The sequence below is a fragment of the Perna viridis genome, chromosome 14 (assembly GCF_037379345.1).
Source record: "Perna viridis isolate PV_CMFRI_1.1 ecotype Kerala chromosome 14, ASM3737934v1, whole genome shotgun sequence".
NCBI classification, from domain to species: Eukaryota; Metazoa; Mollusca; class Bivalvia; order Mytilida; family Mytilidae; genus Perna; species Perna viridis.
The window spans coordinates 17,113,299-17,135,201 of record NC_142458.1 but is presented as its reverse complement, the minus strand read 5'-3'; the positions used below and the strand labels follow the sequence as shown (position 1 = coordinate 17,135,201).

The 21,903-nt window shown below is 34.1% G+C and overlaps 2 protein-coding genes across 3 annotated transcripts; both read right to left on the bottom strand.

Moving 5' to 3' along the window:
* Window positions 1–404: 404 nt before the first annotated feature.
* LOC148598433 (neo-calmodulin-like) lies at window positions 405–15,217 on the bottom strand. The gene is made up of 5 exons (XM_088560756.1): window positions 15,016–15,217; window positions 9,281–9,308; window positions 8,378–8,521; window positions 4,293–4,547; window positions 405–1,863 (listed from the first exon to the last, which is right to left on the bottom strand). Exons 1-5 carry the CDS (start codon window positions 15,016–15,018, stop codon window positions 1,784–1,786), a joined length of 510 nt encoding a protein of 169 aa, XP_088416882.1. The 5' UTR covers window positions 15,019–15,217; the 3' UTR covers window positions 405–1,783.
* A 1,088-nt stretch (window positions 15,218–16,305) lies between these two features.
* Window positions 16,306–19,305, bottom strand: LOC148598432 (uncharacterized). 2 transcript variants are annotated; one of them, XM_088560754.1, is made up of 3 exons: window positions 19,179–19,305; window positions 18,672–18,759; window positions 16,306–18,036 (listed from the first exon to the last, which is right to left on the bottom strand). In XM_088560754.1, the coding sequence occupies exons 2-3, from the start codon at window positions 18,746–18,748 to the stop codon at window positions 16,764–16,766; spliced, it is 1,350 nt and encodes a 449-aa protein (XP_088416880.1). In that variant the 5' UTR covers window positions 18,749–18,759; window positions 19,179–19,305; the 3' UTR covers window positions 16,306–16,763. The 2 variants fall into 2 exon arrangements, with proteins under 2 accessions (XP_088416880.1, XP_088416881.1); XM_088560755.1 differs by having other exon boundaries at window positions 19,158–19,181.
* Window positions 19,306–21,903: the final 2,598 nt, after the last annotated feature.

Genomic DNA, 21,903 nt, shown 5'->3' with positions numbered 1-21,903 from the left:
GAACATTTCATCTTTAATTGGCAACCTAGGGGGTCAGTGTAAAAAATCTGGTTTCCCATAAAAATACAGTACACCCCATAAAAAACAAAATCCAAATATTTTAACCTCATCAGAAAAAAACTTGGAACAAAGCGGTCCCTATACATTATGACAGTGAGTATAAATTACTGCTCCTATGAGGAATTGTTAGAGCTCCCATGAATAAGTTAAGCATTAGCGGGGCAGATAATTGAATTGAGAGATGAAAAGGAATCTTTGACCTTTCATGACAAGTGAAATCCCGTATTTGAGATGAACACCGCAGTTGCTGGGAATGCTAGACTTTACACCAAAGTCGGGAATATGAAAAAGGTTCATTGACAGGCTCCTTTGTCATAATACTGAGATAAAAACCAAAATACATGTTTGCTGTACTATTTTAGTTTATTAATGTATGATACAACATGCACATTATTGAATTTACAACATCAAAGAGGAGTAAAATATATGTATGCAAATTAAAATGTGTAAAGTCTCACATGAATTAAACGGTTAATTTGATGTATTTTTCGTTTTAGTAACAAATAAATGATAATATGCAAATTGATGACAGCAACTAACAGACTTTTCCGAGTGAATTTTATTTACAAATAACATTTTACTCACGTGACATGATTCTGTTTTTACGAAAAAAAATCACATCTTTTTTAACAGCAACAAAATACAATTGGAAGTACTCAGCTTTATATGGATTTCTTGTGGTGTGAAAAACTCGACAGAATACACTCAGAATACACTATAAATGTCCACCCAATGGGAGAGAACTCTTATTTAATCAACAAATTCACGTCAAATTTCTTTTGTTCAAAGGCTGCCATATACGAATTTCGAATAAATGACTTTACATTATCTTTGCATGATTCTGAGGCGGAGTTTATTTTATTTAAAAAGTACTAATCAATATTAAATGCAGGCACAGAGAAGATACATAATCCATCAAAATAACTGTTTTCAATTCCACATACGTCATGTTTATTAGGTCGTTATAGCAATTTCTGCATGAGACGTGTATTATAAAGAAAGCCATGCGTTCATTCTCGTTGGCTTTCTACATGCATAAATCACCTCCTGTCTGATATTGGTAAAGACTGTTACTTAACAGTACACATCTATGACAAACGTCTCTTTGATATATATTTTTGAATATTAATATTAAATCTTAGAAGAATTTGTTGACATCAAATAAGATATTATTCTGAGCAAAAGATGCATCACTCATTGATGAGCATACCAACGCCAAGTGATACAGAATATGAAGTATGACATTAGTCTAAATACAAAGTACTTAACTAAAAATAACTGTACAAATATAATTGTAAATTAAGTTAAAATGTTTGCAATACTACAAAATCTGTCCATTAGTAGAACCACTCACATAGTAAAGCACTACCTGTTTAAATTAACTTATGGACCATTTTGTGTTACCTGCCGGGTGTTCGATGAGCATCCCCAAAATACACTTCCGCGAGGACAATTCTTTTGTTTTACCCCAAGCCCTAGCTCGTTGAAGTATGTACCTCACGCATGCTCATCTAGTATCCTAGAGTTAACACTAAAGGGTCTATATCAAAGTATAGCTATCCACAACATTAAACATTGTCTCTATACCACACTTGAAATACCTCTGAACTGATAAAAAGTGATTTTGATATTTTCCACGAGGTAAGGCTGCTATAAAATCTTCGTTGTTTTTCTAAGTTTCTAAGTTACATTTGTACAAGTATCTAAGTTATGGTCTGGTTTATTACTTCTTCTTATTGTGGTTATGCTTTGTGTGTCCTAAGGGCGTTTTGTTCACTGGTTTTGTGATGTAATTAATAAATTCTGAAATAAACAAAAAACGTCAATTAATATGGAATATATGGATGACTAATTATCATCAAATAAAATACAATGTTTACTTAAGGATGTAGATCTATGGTAAGAGACATAAAACTTAAAATCAGTGATATGTTTGTATCATATTCAACTTCACAAAAGCCTATCAAGCTTTCATTTGAAACAGAATGAAATCAATCCAAGTTACTTTGATGCTTAAATGAGATTGATGTAAAATGCTGAATACAAGCATTCCAATGATTTATAAGAGTTAAGTCCCTTATCTTAGGTCTACCTCCTTAACTATAGTTTTTTTTTTATTTTGAGATGTTTTATCGTTGTTGTTTTTGTAGGGGTAATTGTTTGTTTGCTTGATAAGTTTGTTTCTGCAATTTGTACAAATGTCAATCAGAAAGATGACTGTTTACATTGATACACCTAAGAACATACAATGAAATCTGACTTAAAGTCCAGACATAATTTTTTCCCGATTTTTTCGGAAGTCCATTTTTTTCAAGTCTGGATACTACCGCTACGTTTCTTTCTTTTACTGTATATTTATAACTTTTTCCGTATTTTTGTGTTGTAAAACATGTCTGTAAAACAAAATCTGAAAAAAACCGAACCCCTATATAAAACAAATCTTCAAATGAGTTTAATGCGTTTTTTAACCGAACCAATCGTCCAAAGATGTTCAGACTTGTACCAGGGGCGTATCGGAAGTAGCAGCTGAAATTTACATGAAAAACAGGTTTCACATAGTTATCATCTTTTGAAACCTATGTATTCTGCATGAAAGAGGAAAATTATAATTCGACAAAGCTTTCTTTTAAAGTATATAATTTATCAATAGACAAGTTAGAACATAAGCATAAAAAGTGGGCGAACATTTATGATGCTGCATAGTTGATCTTACAGAATGGACCAATCCAACTACAGTGAGATCTTAATAAATGGACCAATCCAACATCAGTAAGATCTTACTGAATAGACCAATCCAACATCAGTAAGATCTTACTGAATAGACCAATCGAACTACAGTGAGATCTTAATAAATGGACCAATCCAACAACAGTAAGATCTTACTGAATGGACCAATCCATCTACAGTAAAGTCTGTCTAAACTGAAACCCCAAAGGAGAATTTGATCAGTTCAGCTTAATATACGATTGGAATTTAAGGATGGATGATTTGTAACAAAAACCAGGATCTCTGGATTGTGTGCTAACTGTATGACTTATGATGTACCGTGGTTCTCAACCCCGCATGGGAAGAAATGGGATTGATATTGATATTGCATACGAGGAGGGCAGAACTTTTTGAAGGATTAAACTGGTCTGCAGGTAGCACGTCAGACAACTGCTTGTAGTCCTTTGTTTGTACATTTGTGTAACGTACAATATATAATCGGTTTCTTCATTTCTAATTTAACAAAGGACTCAGACCTTTTTGAACCGATTGTTGGGTCTGTTTAATTGTGTAATATGTTATTCCACAGTGGCCAGATTTAAAATGGGTTGTGATCACGCCAAAGTACTTTAACCCCGCCGCAATATTTGTGCTTGCCCCAAGTCAGGAGTTTCTGGCCTCTGTATGTATTGTTTCGTTTTCAATTTCAGTTTACTTTTTATGTTGCTGATGTAAATGGGGGCAATTTTTTCGCTGCACCTGTGTATAATGTTTTGGAGTCAGCTGCAGCCTGACCTGTGGTGTGAGTGTTTCTTGGTCATTCATTGAACCCGTTGGTGGCCTTGAACTGATATTTTTATCACAGTGGGGTTGTTGTAATTTTGACATATTCACAATATCCATTCTCCTCATATTACACATCAGCTACCAGCTCTAACACAGAAAAGGAAAAGAAAGTCCAACTGCAAAAGACACAAACGTAGAAAGAAGCCATGAAACATAACATAAACAGCACTTCAGTCGAATCCTCGGGGTAGAGGAAACTAAACCTGGAGAAGATTACTTGAAAATGAAATGAAACAGCTGTATACAATTTGAACATCATTCATTTGGCTCAGCAAGCATGCAAGAATCCGAGCGATAAGCGAGAAGATCGTCAGTGGCCTATACTAAGTCAAAGAGTACATAAAGCATTAAGCAGCAGGCGTGTAGCTGAGGCAAGATTGAAGTGTAGGCAAAATTACGGCAGGGGGTCTGGCGGAGCCCTGGTAGGGGATCCAGGGGGCGAAGCCGCCCTGAAGTTCCGCGGAGATGGCGTTTTAGAGCATCATTTATGCCTCTCCTGGATGTATTTTATCTAAAAAAAAATTGGCAAAATTAAGTGCAGGCAAAAGATTTTTTGCCTACGGCAGCTACGCGCCTGATCAAATAAGATTTGTTCCACGAGTTGCAGATGTATTAAGGGTTCGGTTTAAACAGATTTTACTGTATATGTAATTGAATGTATTTGATCAAGAGATCCATACCTTTATAATTAATTTTTCCATCTTTATCCACATCAGCCACGGCAAGCATCTGTTTGACTTCTTCCTCACTCAGTTTCTCTCCTAATTCAGTCATTACCCTCGACAATTCGCCCACTTCAATAAATCCGTCGCCATTTTTATCAAATATTTTAAACGCTCGTTCTAGTGTTTTCATCTGGTCCTCTTTTCTGGTAGCATCACGTTTGATAATGTCCATTAAAAGTACAAAATCATCAAATTCAATTAAATTGTTTTCTGAAAAAAAAATAATGGGCAAAATTATATGTGTCACATATTCCATGAATCGCATAAAGAAACATCCCCCTTTTCCGACTCCGTGGAATACATGGGACTATGACTGTTATGTATTAAACGTTGTTAATGCACAAATGCAAACAAAAACTTGTCATTAAAAGAAGTTTCCTAAAGTCTAATTAAAATAAATGATGCAATTATTCTTGTAATACAAGAAGACAAAATGTGATTTTTTTTTTCAATCTATTCAACGACACAAGATTTATTTAATCCATGATGTAAGTAAAAACTATGATTAAAATCAACATGTTGAAATTCCATGACAAAAAAATAGATCATATACTTTCATATACACTCAGTTTATTTAAAGCACTGAAGAAGGTCATTAGTTGACCGAAACTTTTGCTCATTATATGTTTTATTATAGCCTATTAACATCTTTATCTGTATCGTTGTGTAATCATTTAGACTTATATATATATTCCAACCTTCTGATGTTAAATTTTACAAATATGGCCGATAAAAAGTACATTTATTTTCAAAATAAAATTGCCGTATCATTTTCGAACAGGGTTAAGTTTTTACATGAAGTGCTACTGTATTTACAATAGAACCATCTACATTTTGCATACAAAAAATTAATGATTAAAATGCTAATTTTTTCAATATAACTATCATATAGTGGCTCTGACACATTAACTTGAGTAAAAAGTCTTTAAAAAAGTCATATTCTTGCAAAATGTATGAGTGCAAGCACTTTTTATTTCCATGAGGGTATAAAATTAATGACTAAAATGGTAAATTTTCAGTATTAATATCATGTGGTGGCTGTGACACATTAGTTTGAGTCAAAATTTTTTTTCTAAATGTCATATTCATGAAATATATAAGTGTGCATACTTTTAATTGGTATGATGGTATAAAACTATTGACTAAAATGATAAATTTTTCAATACAGCTGTGATATAGTGACTGTGAAATTTGAGTCAAAATTCTTCAAAAATGTCATATTCTTGCAAAATGTATGAGTGTGAGCACTTTAAATTCCATCAGGGTCTAAAAATAATGATTAAGAAGCTAAATTTTTCAATATAACTATCATATGGTGGCTGGGAAAAATTAATTTGAGTCAAAATTCTTCAAAAATGTCATATTCTTGCAAAATGTATGAGTGTGAGCACTTTTAATTTCCATCAGGGTCTAAAAATAATGACAGAAATGCTGAATTTTTCAATATAACTATCATGCAGTGGCTGCGACATATTGTTTTGAGTAAAAATTCTTTAAAAATGTCATATTCTTGCAAAATGTATGAGTGTGAGCACTTTAAATTCCATCAGGGTCTAAAAATAATAATTAAGAAGCTAACTTTTTCAATATAACTATCATATGGTGGCTGGGACAAATTAATTTGAGTCAAAATTCTTCAAAAATGTCATATTCTTGCAAAATGTATGAGTGTGAGCACTTTTAATTTCCATCAGGGTCTAAAAATAATGACAGAAATGCTAAATTTTTCAATATAAATATCATTAGGTGGATGTGACATATTATTTTGAGTCAAAATTCTTTAAAAATGTCCAATTCTTGCAAATTGTATGAGTGTGAACACTTTAAAGTTCCATAAAGGGCTAAAACTTCTGTATAAACTGTTTAAAAATTTCAATATATATGGGTAATCTGTATCATACCGGTGTCTAGATCTGCAACCAAAAACAATTCAGTCCAAATTTTTAAAGTTTTTGTTGGTACTGCATGCCATACATATATGAAAGTCGGGTAAAAAATTGAAAAAAAAATTAAGTTTAAACATACCAAGGCTTCCTTCCCGTCGTACGAATCGAGATTCGGGTGCTACGCCTTTTTTTATCACGTACATGTACTGTATGTAATTCAGTCAAAGAAGTATTCTCGAGCTGATGAATGTCAGAATCTGTCAGGAACTCCTCTAATCCACGTATCTGTTCTACTTACATATAGAACAGTTCCTGACAGGAGGGTGTCAGGACCCATGACAAATTATGAAAGAGCTTGTCCGAAGTCCTGACAGACCCTGACAAGGTGTGTCGCGGGTCAGAACAGTTTCTGACAGTTTAGAACTGTTCTATGACAGCAAATCCTATCAGGATCGAAGAGAGGTTAGAAGTGATCGCAACTGTCAGTACGACTTGACTTTTTATGAGCAACTCGGCGGGTGTTTCTAGAAAAGCAGAGGACGCTTACCCTACCGGTGCACCTGGTCCATGCTCCCAGTTTTTAGTGGAGTCCGAGTTGCTCATTTACTTTTGTTACTTTGTATGTATGATTTTAGTTACTTTATGTTCTTAGTTGTGTATGTCTGTTTTCCATGTCTGGTCTATGTCCCTGGATTACATTCTTCTGATTACCGCTATAACCTTGGTTCCCTTGATTACTCTTTCAGTACAATCCGGACGCATCGTTTTGTTTTAAAGGAAAACAACTTAAACAGGGGAACCCCCTACCACCACATTTATTGTAAAAATCTGTTAATTTCCAGCAAAATGTTTGTGATGAATGATCAAAATAATTGCCTGGTACCCCTTTTGAACCTTTCTTTTCAAAATGTCTGGACCCACCCCTGTATAGAAAATGGCTAGTTTCATAATGTTATTTTAATTTGCAAATTTTGGAAAATCAATGTTATGGTATATTAGAACAATTTCACATTTTGCCGTCACGCCAGTTAGCAAAAAGCTCAATTCTCATACTATAGATGATAAGTTATTTAAGACTTAAAAATGGTCTTAAAAATCTACAAGAACAGGTTTATCTAAAATTCAGACCGAACAGTCATATACATGTAATTTTATACAATGTTTTTTTTTATGTAAATGGCATCATCATCATCATAAATTGACTGCTAAAGAAGTAGTGGTATTGTTTGAAGCGTTGATAATGCCTCGAGCCGCAGACAAGGGCATTATCAGTGATGAAGGCAACATTACTTCCTCAATTTATCGATAAAGCCCTCTATATAAGCAACTATTGTGCTTATTTCACCGGGCATATAACCGTGTGGTAATGTCCCCAGCATTATCATGCATAATTAATGCTACATGACCATGTTTTAACCGATAAGAATACCTCGTTCTGTACTGATATCGTTTCATAAAAAATGAATGAGGTTTTCCTCAAATTCTTCCTCAATTCAAAATCTAACCAATCAGATCACTTCAAATTGAAATTTTGATGAAAACTCAGGATTTGTGGAAATTCTAAAGTTAAGATTTTAAATGAAACTCATGCCTGAAACGCAAGCAACCATTCAAAGTAGTAGCTCAGTTTGCAACTCAAAATTACTCCTCAATTTTCGGAAACTACATGTGACACGTTGACAAAGCGGTTTAACTGTGGTTCTCAAAGTATAATGAGCACTTGGTTTGTAAATTCCCTTTTATCTAATATTACGACATCCTCCCAAGTCAGGGTTTTGAGTCCACCCTCGCTCCCTCAAACCCCTGACATCACTCATTCTTATTTACCGGGTTTGAGGGAGCGAGGGTGGACTCAAAACCCTGACTTGGGAGAATGATATTACGAAGGAAAAAGACAAATCAAACAAAACTAGACATGACCAACAGGATACTGAAACCCAATTTAAAAATAAATGCACAAATCTAAACTCTATTCCAAACAAAACCTTTGATCAGATGCACGGGAAGGGTAAGTTTTTGTTTTTACTTGAAATACGACTTAATCGGTAAGTCTTGAAAGTCTCAATTTAGAATCATTGAATTTTTATATTTTTTTTCTGTTTTTTTTTGTTTTGTTTTGTTTTTTCTTTATTTGGTAACTATGATACTACATACTATTTTTATCGCATGTTTTTATGAAGTAGTCTATCTCTCGCTGAGTAGGGTTTTCACCTACAGCTCTCAGTAACATTCCCAATTCATTTGCACAGATACTATTGCTTCCGTCCTTATCCAACAAGTCAAATGCTTCACGATATGCTGGAAAAAAAATCGTTATAGAATGTTTATTTTTGCGGTTAAAAATTTCAAAATATCAATTCTATATCTGAAAAGGGGAAATTTTTCATAAAAGTACATGCAGTGGGTGGATTTTGAAATTAACAGGCTATCAATTGCTCTTTTGTCCAAAATTCAACTTTAATTATCTTTTTTCATGCACATGTACGTTTGACACACAATTTCATCATAACCCATATAATGGCTTATGAGCTGTGCTTACACGGATGGACATAATGATAACCTCAAAACTTTGTTTGCGAGTGGGGTATCATCAGCAATCACGTCTTCAAATATACAATGTATATTGTGCCCCCTGTCCCCTCATCATTCACGAATTAATTTTGCTTGTGAATTCTGGATTTACATAAATGTCACCTTATTTCTGTCAGAAATTTGCTCAACTTATCAGTGATGGATTTGGCTTCCTATTTCAATAGACTTGGTTTTTGAGTGCTTCTTTTATACAATTAATACTTGGATTTACTTCTTCCCATATATTTGATTTTAAACACGTGTACAGCATATCGAAATTTGCAATATAAATGATTGGTATTTTTGTACTCAATTCATTCATGTGTGTCATATGAAATTTATATGGTTAAGTGAGTTTAGTTTGCATGTGTACAGTTTGTGTACATTCATTGTTTTATGAGTTTGATTGTGCCAAATTATAATTGTATAATGTGATGTTATAGAAATAAAGTTATCTGCAACTTTTAAGAATCTGTAACATCATACCTGCCAAGTTTTCATCTTGTGACGTCGACTGAAATAAGAAATGAAAAAAAAATAATTAAAAGAATGCTTTAAAAGATATACTGGTCAAGGTGTTACAGTAGTTAAACAAAGTGCGGCTATTGAAAAAATCAGGATCCTGTCTAAAAAACGATGTTGTCAATGGATAAGTCACGTTCAAAGGACAGGAAAAAATCTCACACACACACAAACACACACACTATAACATAACACTAGAGTGAACACATGGGAAGAAAAATGCCAGAGCTAGTAATGGGTCGTAGACAGCAGCAGGAAGAGTACCCTTGAAACGGAAGTGAACAGGGTCAGTTTGTTTATGGGGTTTTTTTTTCATAGATACCTAGAAGGGGGAAATTGGACAATCGACAGGCAAGGTAAACGAAATATTGAGAATTACTATAGACGGGGAAAGGAAACAGCTAGGTCTCGGTCTTGGACAGAAACAGCAAAGATAGTCTTCAACAGAAGCGACTGAGGGCAGCTAATCATATGTTTATTCTACGACCACTAAAGTCACTACTTGGTGTGCAGGGTGGGTGGTACCGTTATGGATAATATTATCCGTGAAATTCGCGTTAAGACCTGTAACACTAACATTAAACAGTTGTGAACATTTTCTTCGTAAAACATCATTTCTATTAATGATCGTCTCTTCAAAAATGCACGAAAGAAGACTGATCACCGAAACCGCAAAAAAAAAAAATGACTGCAAAAATTTTCCAATTCACAGTTGGTACATCTATTCCACATATCATTTCCAGATGTATAAATTTTCTGACTACCAAGTAGTAGCTGCTCAACTGAATATACAAAATATTTACTAAGGATAGGTAATTGTGCAAAAAGACATCTGATACTATTCAAGACAAAGACAATTAGATATGCACCGTAAAACTTTAAAGAGGGTTAATCAAAACGAATTGTGGAATGTAATTTCAACCTTGGAAATTAGATACGTAAACAGAACATAAAAGTATGAATAATTTGTCAATACATTTTAGTATTACTCAATAATATCTAAAAAAAACTTTAAAGGAGGGACAGAACCTGAGATTTTTAAAGGGGTTACATGCTATTATTTGTTTATTTTTGCCCAAAATTTTGTACGAAATTAACAAAGATGTCCGACAAAAAGGGGTTTCCAATTACTGGAAGCGTTCCTGCTGGACCTGCAACTGATTTAGGAGATATGAAATCGTTCTACATATAAATCTTACAATGAGATATATGAGAACACCGAATGCAATTGGCTTGTTGATTTTGTGATGTGTAAAATGTACACATACTACACACAAACCCTATTTCTAAAATAATTTATAGTAAAAAGCATGTCTATAAATTCACATAAAAGATCATGTTAATAAATAATAGTAAAATTCATTAAAAGAAACTTCAAACAGAAATTCGGCCATTAAAGCAGGACATTAAAAAAACGCAGACAAATAAACCCACTGCAATATTGAAATTTTACGCTCTAAAATTAGTATACTCATATGTACACACATACTACATGTACTAGTAGTTTAAATGTTCAAATGTACAATTTGTTTTGTTTTTGTTTTATTAAGTTTTATGTTAAACACTAGATGAAAAATTGTGATTCCATTAACTTCCTGACCAGTTTTTACCGTTTACTTCCTGATTAAAGATGACTTTTAATTAGAACTCCATTTAAATATCATGCAGGTTATTCTGGGTCAAGGTCAAAGCATCACGTATGTTTGAAATTCACGTTTAAATTAAAACGGTTTAATTATACCTAAACAAACTTCATTTGCCTTAAAACTTTTTCTTTCGTGCATAAATAAATAATTTGTTGTCAAATGAGTCATTGGTATTTCGGTAATCTACAGTTTCATTATGCCCAAGTAGTATAGGTCAATATGGTCCTAAAAACATGTTTTTACATGAGTAAGTAGGGGTAATGACGGTTAATGCAATGGTCCAAATCTCTGAGTTAAAAACAAATAAAATTCACTTTTTTATCATCAAAAATCAAAAATGTAAAGGTTGGACAAACGAAAGGACATAATGATCAGTTATACATGTATTATACTTCACAATTGATGAGGGATAGTACGACATACCCGGCACGCGTGCATGACAATTAGTAAAGCAAAGAACCATACAAAACATGTACACACATGTAGGTACTATAGATTAACACTTATGTAACACACCTCAGAAATTTCAACCAATCCTCTGTGTGGAGAGGTACATTGTATATTTACGACATATCACGAAAATTCCATTTTATCATTGTTTTACCAAGGGCAGGCCACTCATGTCGAATTGCTATTATACATTAAACGTGTGTGTGAGTTACAACAGTTATGTAACGAATCTGCATTAGTTATTAGTCAACAGAGGATACCAACCATCACAACAGTACACCAAAAAAAAAAAACAAAACGTTGACTTCGAAGTTAGAACATGAATTCAAAGGGGTACCATTTTAGAAGGGCGTTAACATTTTTTTGTCTGTCTGCCTGTTTTGGGTGCTCGGTCGTCGAAAATTTCTCAGTTTATTCTTAATTGTGTGTTACTGATATCTTAATATAACTAGAGGCTGTAGGGAACCTGAATCTCTCACCTGGTCAAAAAAAAAAGTTTTGTTATCCTTCTAAAGCAATAACCCAAAATTGGACTCTTAATTGACTCTAGTGTACTGTGGTCATAAGAATCATTTAATCAAGAGAGAGAGCATTTCAAATTTAGGAATGTAAAAATTTGCAAAAATTCCATTTAAGGGGCAATAACGCCAACATAGGTCAATGGTCTATCGGTTAAAAAATTCCCATACAGGGATCGTTAAAATACTCTATAGAACTTTCAAACAAAGTTTGGTTACATTCTGTCCAGTTTTTTTTTTTTACAGAGGAGAAGATGTTTGGAAAAGTTAACGGACGACGACAATGGACAACGGACATAATGTGATGGCAATAGCTCACATTACCCTTCGGGATAAGTGAGCTAAACATGGGGTCTGTCTGACGTCGTAATGAATTTTCAACATCTTGTAAATAAAAATCTACATTAAGTTTCCAGTAATAACATTCACAACAAAATACCTACATGGCTCTTGGATAGTCAATTAATTCAAAAATTACAAATATCCTTCATGGTCGGATAGTAAATCAGTCCTGTTCAGGATACATTTTGACACACAAGTTCAACATTTTAAAAGGTTCAAAGAAACCATTAGAGAAATGTTTACTGCTTCCTATACTTTACCGTATGTAATTGAAGCATTAATCTTCAATCTGATGTTGCAACTAAGACCCTTAATTCATATTTTATAAACCTTTTAGAAAGTCTATATATATATGTTCAATGTAAATGCATGTCAGTTCCCCTTCACTAGCGGGATAAAAATAGTCATTTTGGAAAACAATCTCCTGCGCAGAGAGTATACTTGCTAGACTACTACCACGCTACTTGCTAAATCCTACATCATTTTTTGCAAAACTGTTTTTTTAACTTATTTTACAGTACAAGTTAATTTAAATATTCGTTTATCTCAGATAATCTGTAATATTGTACATGTCCTGAAAAAGTTGTCACATCCGGTATTTAGCACAGTCCTTATGTCAGCGGATTGATTCCTCGGAAACCAGTCAGCAATCAAAGGTCGGCGGAGGAGATGGGTGCAAATAAGGTGTTGATCTCTTGTCACACTTCCCTGTTATAATGTGCAATCATGCATATCAATATATGCAATACCGAATGTACAAAGTGAAACAATCATATATTGACGAAAATATGGGAGGCTATAATTTGACGATTAAAAAGCTTTCTTGAGAGTGCCGTCTGTCCTTCAACACGTACATGTGATAGGTCTCACATAATCAACCCTGTGCGGTTTCCATATAAATCGAAGCCTAGAAGTGAGCTAGCTTCTTCTACACCAATCAAATGGAATTTAAGGAGGTAGACCTTGGGTAAGGGACATAACTCATGAAATCAGTGATATGTTTGTATCATATTAAATTTCACTAAAGTCTTTCAAGCTTTCATTTAAAAAAGAATGAAATCAGTCCAAGTTACTTTGATGCTTACGTGAGATTGATGTAAAATGCTGAATACAAACGTTCCAATGATTTAAAAGAGTTGTGTCCCTTACACTAGGTCTACCTCCTTAAGTTACCAGGCTGGATGGAGAAAATTTCCAAATGGAAAAAGGCACCTGTTGGCATAAAATTGGGGAGATCTCTTCGATACGCGCTGCACCTTGGTTCGCCTTTTTAATTCATTTAGTAGAAACATGTAGGTTTTCGTTTTGATCGACACAGAAGATCTAGGGATTTCGAAAGGGGGGCTAACACGAGTCTCACATCTTTCCTCGAGATCGAAAAATGTGGGAAGAAATATTATATTCACTTGTGTTGACAATACTCTGCTAAATAACGAACTTATTTGATTATTTTTTGAACTTCATTATGTTTGGCGGTGTTTTTTTCATAAAATTATTTATATAAACATCTTTTTTAAATTCCATTTCCTCTTCCCCTTGGACACGACTATGCAGTACCTACATTTGTAATGTAATAATTTACAGCTTCAAAGTTAAAGCTCTCGTATTATGCCAGTGATACATTTAATTTTCTTTGTAAATTCAAGATTTTGTAAAACGCATAATTCGGTCGTCATGCACTTTGCTTTCACAAATATCTGTAGAATTGAAGAAGGTTTAAACATTACCATTGTAGCTAGAACATTTTAACAAAACGAACTGTTTATATATATATTGTTAAAGGATCGATTCGATTTTTCTCCTTCAGAAGGTTGGTTTAAATGTCAAATATTCCGGTACTACTTGACAGGTCAAGGATACCAAATTAAAAATAATTTCCAATTATCTGGTCCTTTTTATGTCTCGAGAAGATATGGTAATTTCATATACCTATTACCTGCATGTACATGCCAATGTTACTGTTACACGTATATTAACTACCAAATAAAAATTCAATAGTTTAATACATGTAGAGAAGTGTTTTTAGGGAAGAATTTCCGTGAGGCAAACACAATTTAATGCAGCCAAACATGCATATTATTAATTGTACATGTATGTGGTTTGGGTGCACGTATCCTGATCTTTTTTGATGGGGGGGTATAAACGTCCTGTCCTTTTCTGTCATTCCCCCCCTAAATATTCGTGTATGGCGTGCCTTCAAATGCAAGAGTGTCCACTTCCGACTTGGATTACCCAGCCCTTATCAAAAGCTACAGGTTATCCTAACAAATAATACGAATAAATAGCATTTGACATGAAGTAAGACTCAAGCATAGATGTTGTTGATAACGCTTTATCGTTACATGTAATTGCACATGTCATATGTTTTTATTTTGCATGCGATATCAATTCAAAATTCAGGGTTCACAATATTTAAAGAATCACCGACGTTTGCAACCCATATAATCAAGAGGACCTCTACAGAACATATATGTGTTAATTTTTGAACACGCTTATTGGCTTCAATGTAAAGAGTGAGAGAGTTCTACTTGCATAATTTTATTTTAACGAGATTTGAAAAATCTGAATTCAATAACTCGAAGTGTGCAACAGAAATGCGTACTTGACCATACTTGACACTGACTTCATTTGTATCAATATAAATGTCGATAGATAATCGAATCATCAACAACACGATCTACATGTTACCACAGGTTGCTAATGCAAAAATAACAGGTAGAAATAAACTATTAAAACCACTCACCATTTTAAACCATCAAAATGCGTTGAAGAAAGTCCGAAGTGTTACTCTCGAAATCCTTGATATTTTTCCAGTATTTCAATGTTATGCTAAATTATTTCGCAAACAATGTCCGTGTTATTTATCGATTTGTAATTGATCTCAGGTACGGGTATGTTTTTGTTTTCATGTTTCTACCTTAACCCGTTGTAAGATTATTTCTGATTGGACAACTCCTGTAACGGTTCGTGTAATTTCATGTTCAATGTACGGGTGGATACGGATGAAAAATTCCGGATTAAATCGTAAATTAAATTACCAATTTTGCTTTTGGAATTCAGTCAACTTTATCCACAGATTAAAATGCCTCGACCCCTTAAATGACCAGCGTTTTATAGTTCGTTACATTTAATTTTGATAGTTATGGCTTATTCTTCTGACCAACTTCACGACAACTGGAGTTCATTTTATGTGATTAAAATTACCACTACAAGTGGCAGCTTCAGAGGGTGCATAGAGGGATCGTTACCCCCTCCCCCCAAAAAAAGAAAATATATAATATATGATATAATTTTTCGGACCCCTATATGTGTTATGTAGGTGTGGCATTGAATTTTGAATAATTAGTCGTTTTACTCCCAAATAGTCCTGATATTTAGTAAATAATTATTCCGACCCCCCCCCCAAAGTATTAGTGAGCATTGCTCAAATTTCTCTGATTTTCAATATTTGACCCGCCCCTGCATGATTTCAAATGTTAATTCTGAACATACATTTTATGCATTTGTAATATACAAGGTTTTATATATATATATTAATGTTCCCTTCGGTCTGTTTACGGATTGTTATATTAATTATAATAACAAATAAACGCCCCCGGGGAATCATTTATGTATGAACGTTACGTAAGGAACCGCTCTTCGTTTTTATTTATCATCATTTTTTTTCCTTTCTTATTTATTCATCATTTTCTTTTTATTCGTTTCTGTGAAAGCATGCCTTACCAATCAAAGTTTATATGGTCAAGTCTACAATAAGCACTGTAATGGCGATGTTTGTTAGCGGATCAAGAAAATGCGGTAACGTGTCAACTTTCGGAACAGAGAGTTCGTTTGTGTTTATGTACAGTTGAATGCCTTATGTTTTTTTTAAGTTTTGAATTAGGTCTGGCTATGTACACTCATTTTGCTAAATACTATAAGTATACTGTCCTAACACGAGTTAACTTCGCAAACCAAAGGCCGAAATCTAATCTGAAGTGCAAGAAAGTGGTAATTTACGATGCTGTCAGAAAGTTTAAAAGAACGAGGAACATCGCTTAAAACGCATTTTATTTATTACAAACAACAAATATTCTTTGTAAACGTGACAAGATGATGTTAAAGATGAGCAGCTTTATGAATAATGCAAAGACTCATTCAAAGTGCTTCGATCTTCCATGTCGCCTTTATCCTTCTAAGTACAGGTCATATACATGTATCAGTCACATGTCTATTAAGATATACATGTATGTAATATCTGGATATTAAGTTAAGTCTTTCGCTAATGATTTTGAACTTTATATCAGAATATCTAATGTAGCAATGCAATACAGTGGAGCCTGTCTAAACCGAACAATGAACAATATGAAAACCTGTCTAAACCAGACGCTTGCTAAAGACATGGTTTTGAACCTGAATAAACTGAACACCTGCCTTTGCCGAACAAATTTTAAAGTCCAAAAGTGGTTTGGTTTAGGCAGGTTTCGATGCACTAGTAAACTATGACGATTTCTACAGAAGTTTTTCTTTCTTTCCATCCTTTGATTTTTCTTGACTTTTAATTAAACGTTCCAGTTCTATCAGAGCGATGTCTACTGCGTCTGGTACGTTAGCTTTCATAACAGAAAACTGGAGTCTTTGTGAAACTAAATCTAGGTTGTACTGAAGTTGCTTAATAACACTGGGACTTACAGTTTTCAAAATATCTGTGACTTTCATTCCATCTAAAATATCTGACTGCTTAATTGCTACTGAGAACTTGCTATAATCTAAACTATTGGCAAAAGCGTACGGAATTTCTCTTTTTATAAATAGAACTGGGATACAACCGGAAAGGACAGCATCGTAAAATTCTCTCCTGGTCGAGGAGTCTCCCGGTGGAATCAGACAAAAGATAGAGCGAGTCATCCATGAGATAGTTTTACGGATTTTGACATCGTCAGTTTTACCCTCAGTACTTATGTGAACTACATCATACATTCCACGTTTCTTATCTTGGAAGTATTTTCCGTAAGACATTGAAGTAGTTCCGTTAAATTGGTTTGCAAGTTTTGCGCTAATGGATGACTCTTCAGAATGCGCAACCGGAAGTAATGCAAAAACTGTTCTGTCATACTTGAAATTGGTGACGCTTGCAGTTTTCCCAGTAAAATGAACGTAGGACGGGTAAGGTACTACTATAATTGATTGTGCTGCTTGGTTGACGAGTAGATTTTCGCCCATATCCTCTTCCAAAACCTTCTCTATTCCGAAGAAGTTGATTTCCTTCATCACCGGATACAGCAAGTATGGACAGTCAAAATTTGCCAAATCTCTGTGGATTTTACCGATGGTGGAGAAATGAGGTCTTTTTTCTTTGAAATAAGGTTGTTGATGAAGGAATGAAACAAGTTTGCTGAGATAACGGTTAAATAGACAACTTTGACAATCTTTATCCTTCACAATACAACGGAGAGCTGTGTATGCCGGAACATAGAAAATGTCGGCTTCGTCCGGATCAAGTGTCCGATACGGACTCGCCATCATTTTCTGGTGCATTATAATTTCTAAAGCAAACTGATACGTGTTCCGAACAGAAATGTCGTCATACTTTCCCGTTTTGAACACTTCCTGTCCGAATCCGGATGACGTCATCATTCCCTTGCTGATAAGGTCAGTGTTGAGCAGCTCTTTAACGATATCTGCGTTTAGTGCAGGTGGCAGATTGTAGATGTAAATTTTGTACGGAAAATTCATTTTTAATCCTGATTTGAGGTCAAGAGGTAAACTATCTCTGTAGAACATCCTGGAAAAAATTTTGTTACAGATTCAAAATAGGCTCAGATGAGAGAAAGTTCGTAGTATTTAATATAAAAACTACGCAGTCTGAAATGCAGGACCATGGCTTAAGTTTAAACATCATCCGCTCACCACCATACCAAACATGTGCCACAAGTTAAACGTGAAAATAAGTGTATGCTTACCCTACCAGAGCAACTGGACTATGGTCCAAACTTTCAAGACGTTCTGTTTGTTATTTCTTTTGAGTTTTGTTAGATATTTATCTGGTTACGTGTATGTAAGTTGTTTGTTTCCTCTGTTTCCGTTTTATTGCCTATCGGGGGTTACATGTATTCTAAAAACCCGGAAATTTTCGTGCCATTGTATTTCGCCTTTTTCGAAGAGACATGTAACGCGAAAAAAAAGAGTTGCGAATATTTTTTTCATAGAATATTTCATACGATTTGACGGCCGATCGCGAATTTTAGACTGCGAATACAGATTGATTGCACAGTGCAAACATTCCCCGGTTTACAGTACATGTATCAATTTCCCCGTAGTTTAGTTTTTCGACCAGAAGAAGATTCCTATCGAAATACATTTGCAAAAAGTAGATAAACAGCTTACATGAAAAATATGTACGTATACTTTACTATTTACCTAATCAAATCTGACATTCCTGTTGCCATGGTTACAAAAAGTGTAGCGATGATGAGTTTAATCATTTTGAAGTCCATTGAGTTTCTTTCTGAAAATTAAACCGGTTAAGAATTTAATGTGAGTATTTATTGGAGGTATTATTCAGGAACAAAAATTCAAATTACGCGTGGAAAAAAACTAGTAAACCAAATTTGATTTGCAGATCTGATTACTTTGGCTTTGCGGAATAATTTACACTTTGAGAAGAAAATTGAACAAGAAATGAATAACATGAAGAAATCTCGTGAATGTTAATGTCATGTTTGGTCGAAAGAAAAAAAAATGTTTTTCCAAACGTGGAAAAATTTGTCTAATTAACCATCTTTGAGCATAAATTGTGCTGAACCAAATATAAAATCATTAAAACCACCCTCGAAGAAAAACTCTTAAATATTACCGAAAAGAGAGTGTATTTTATCAAAAATGGACTTTACTTAGATTTCTTACTTTGTCATAAATATGTCTTACCTTTTGTACAAAGAGCTCACGATAAGGTAAGTCTACCAAGTTAATAATGTAAATATGTAATGATTTTGTGATTTTGTAAACGTGTAACTCTGAACAAACAAACAGGTGTGAGCGTCTTACCATTTATGTCTGTAATCCTGTATAAAAAGAAATTGATCTGGTACTTTGCATGTTATTAGGAAAAGGCGCGTGATATTGACAAATAAAACTATTGAGGCTCACATAGGGGAAGTACGGGGAAATTTTTAGTTGGTCGGTTAAACAATTGATCTTAACTTCCGAATGAAATGCAGTTTTTCGTCGGAGATGAAAACTTTTGTGATCAAATTAAAGCCACGAATGCTATAACAACAGCTACGAAAAACGAAAAGGTTGCCAAATTGGAACAACGACACCTAGGAATGAAAGGTCTTTCCTGGGTATTACACAAATACTATTTAGACAACGTCATTGAACTCCTGAAATGCAAGTCGCGTTCTGTGATTGCTTGTTTTATTTTTATTTTTTTTTTTTTTTTTTTTTTTTTGTCTTTTTGGTTTTTTTTTTCATAAATCGTTCCTGTGTTTTTGTCTTTTTTTCTACATGTAGGTCTGTCCTACACGATAGGTTTCCTTGATTCTAACTTTTTAATGGGAAGAAGATACATATTGAACTGTATCTTTTTAATTTAAAGCTATCACACCAACCAAAAAAACCACCAATCAAAGCTACATGTATGAACATTGTGCCATTTTATAAGAACAATAAATGACACTTATTTCAACATGTCGGCTGTGCTGCTCTAGATACTGGTTCACTACAACAGTTTCGGGTATTATGCGTTTCCTCATAAACCATACAACGTAATATCATAATTTTTTTAAAATGATATGGTTTTTTTTAAGAATATATTTGTTCAACAGGATAAAGTGGTATACAAACAAGGGTTTTTTTCTGTTTCGATAGTCTTCCGTTTTTTTTCTGTTTCAATAGTCTCCGGGTTTTTCTGTTTCAATAATCTCCCGATTTGTCTGTTCCGATAGTCTCCGGGTTTTTTTGTTTCAATAATCTCCCGGTTTGTCTGTTTCGATAGTCTTCCGTTTTTTTCTGTTTCAATAGTCTCCGGGTTTTTCTGTTTCAATAATCCCCCGGTTTGTCTGTTCCGTTAGTCTCCGGGTTTTTCTGTTTCAATAATCTCCTGGTTTGTCTGTTCCGATAGTCTCCGGGTTTTTCTGCTCCGATAATCTCCCGGTTTGTCTGTTCCGATAGTCTCTCAGTTTTTCTGAGATTTCATATTGGTACTGCTTTAGTTATGTGTGCATCACTTCTTATTTTTATTTGTGATCGCTACACAATGCTACATGTGTACATCATTGTTTCCTGTTTTCACGTCCTGGTTTATCTATTTAAATTGTGCATTTATTGACGCCCTGGTATTTATAGTATTTTTGCCAGCGTTTTCTGTTTAGTTTTCTTATGGTTTTCTTCTTTTATTTCGACTACATTTTTCTCTTTTGTTTTTTGTTTTGTTTAGTTTTGTTTTGTTTTGTTTTACTGTCGGCATTTGTGTTTGTATATTTCTTTGTGTATGTGTCTGTTCATTTTTATTTGTTTCTTTTGTTTGGCACTGTACTTTCTCTCAACTCTATGTTCTTGGTTTTTATTTGCCCAGATTTGTTGATTGACTTATTATCGTATATCGAAGTCCGTCTGTTTGGCCACACATCGTCCAATAATTCAAAACTCTTTGAGGAATTTAAATACTTTTGGTACAGTAATTGTTTCCAATGAAGAGAGTATTCTTCCCATTTTTCTATGTTTTACGTTTTTCTTTTTTTTTGTTCCAGAGTTATGGAAAATTTTTAAAAGTGAAACAAAGAAGGGACGAGTGTATCTTGCTTATAAACACGACTGTTACTTTATTAGTGAGCGTTTGTGTAATATAGTCGAACTCCTTGATCAGTCATTTTGTCATTTAAATATAAAACGGTCTTGACTTCATCCTTTTTCATTATTTTTGATTTTTTATTATAATAATCGACCTTCAGACCAACCTTCGGAACACCTCGCAACCTGTTACTTCAAAGATAATAAACTCGTATTACGAAGTGTTTTTATTTTGATTGCCCGTACTTAATCTGTTTAGCGACGTGAAATGACGCAGAAATTACACATATATTTCTTTATATTCTTTCATTCAAGTTATTAAGCTCTGCGATGTTCTTGCACATTAGAAGTACACAATAATTCTACAAATACTTCTGAACGATGTCGGGAAATTTAATTGCATGATTTCCTTATTATAACCCTTTACTTTCAGACAATATTAGCGTACGCATGCAAAAATATTTCACATGATTTTCACAAAAATTTCAGGTGATTTTCACCCGAATCGAGCCTTTACGTGCTTGCATGAATTTCATGCCAATCTTTCATGTGTAGTGCATGTTAAGTGAATTTCACTTGAAAATCACGTTAATTTCATGTTTAGTTTCCATATTTTATGTGAAACTTGAATTAGATAATTTTTCACGTGAACAATATCTGCCTATGTATGGTATTGATGATCCTTTTCAGGGGCGTAGCTAGGCCTATTTTAGTTGTACGCAAAATTACGGCGAGGGGTCTTGGGGAGGGTCGCTCAAGGCCCCCAGTGAGTCCGGCAAGGCAAACCCCTGAGGGAAACTCCTGAATTTTAACGATTTTGTAACCAGTTTTTCAGAGCCTACACTTCGTTCATGGTATG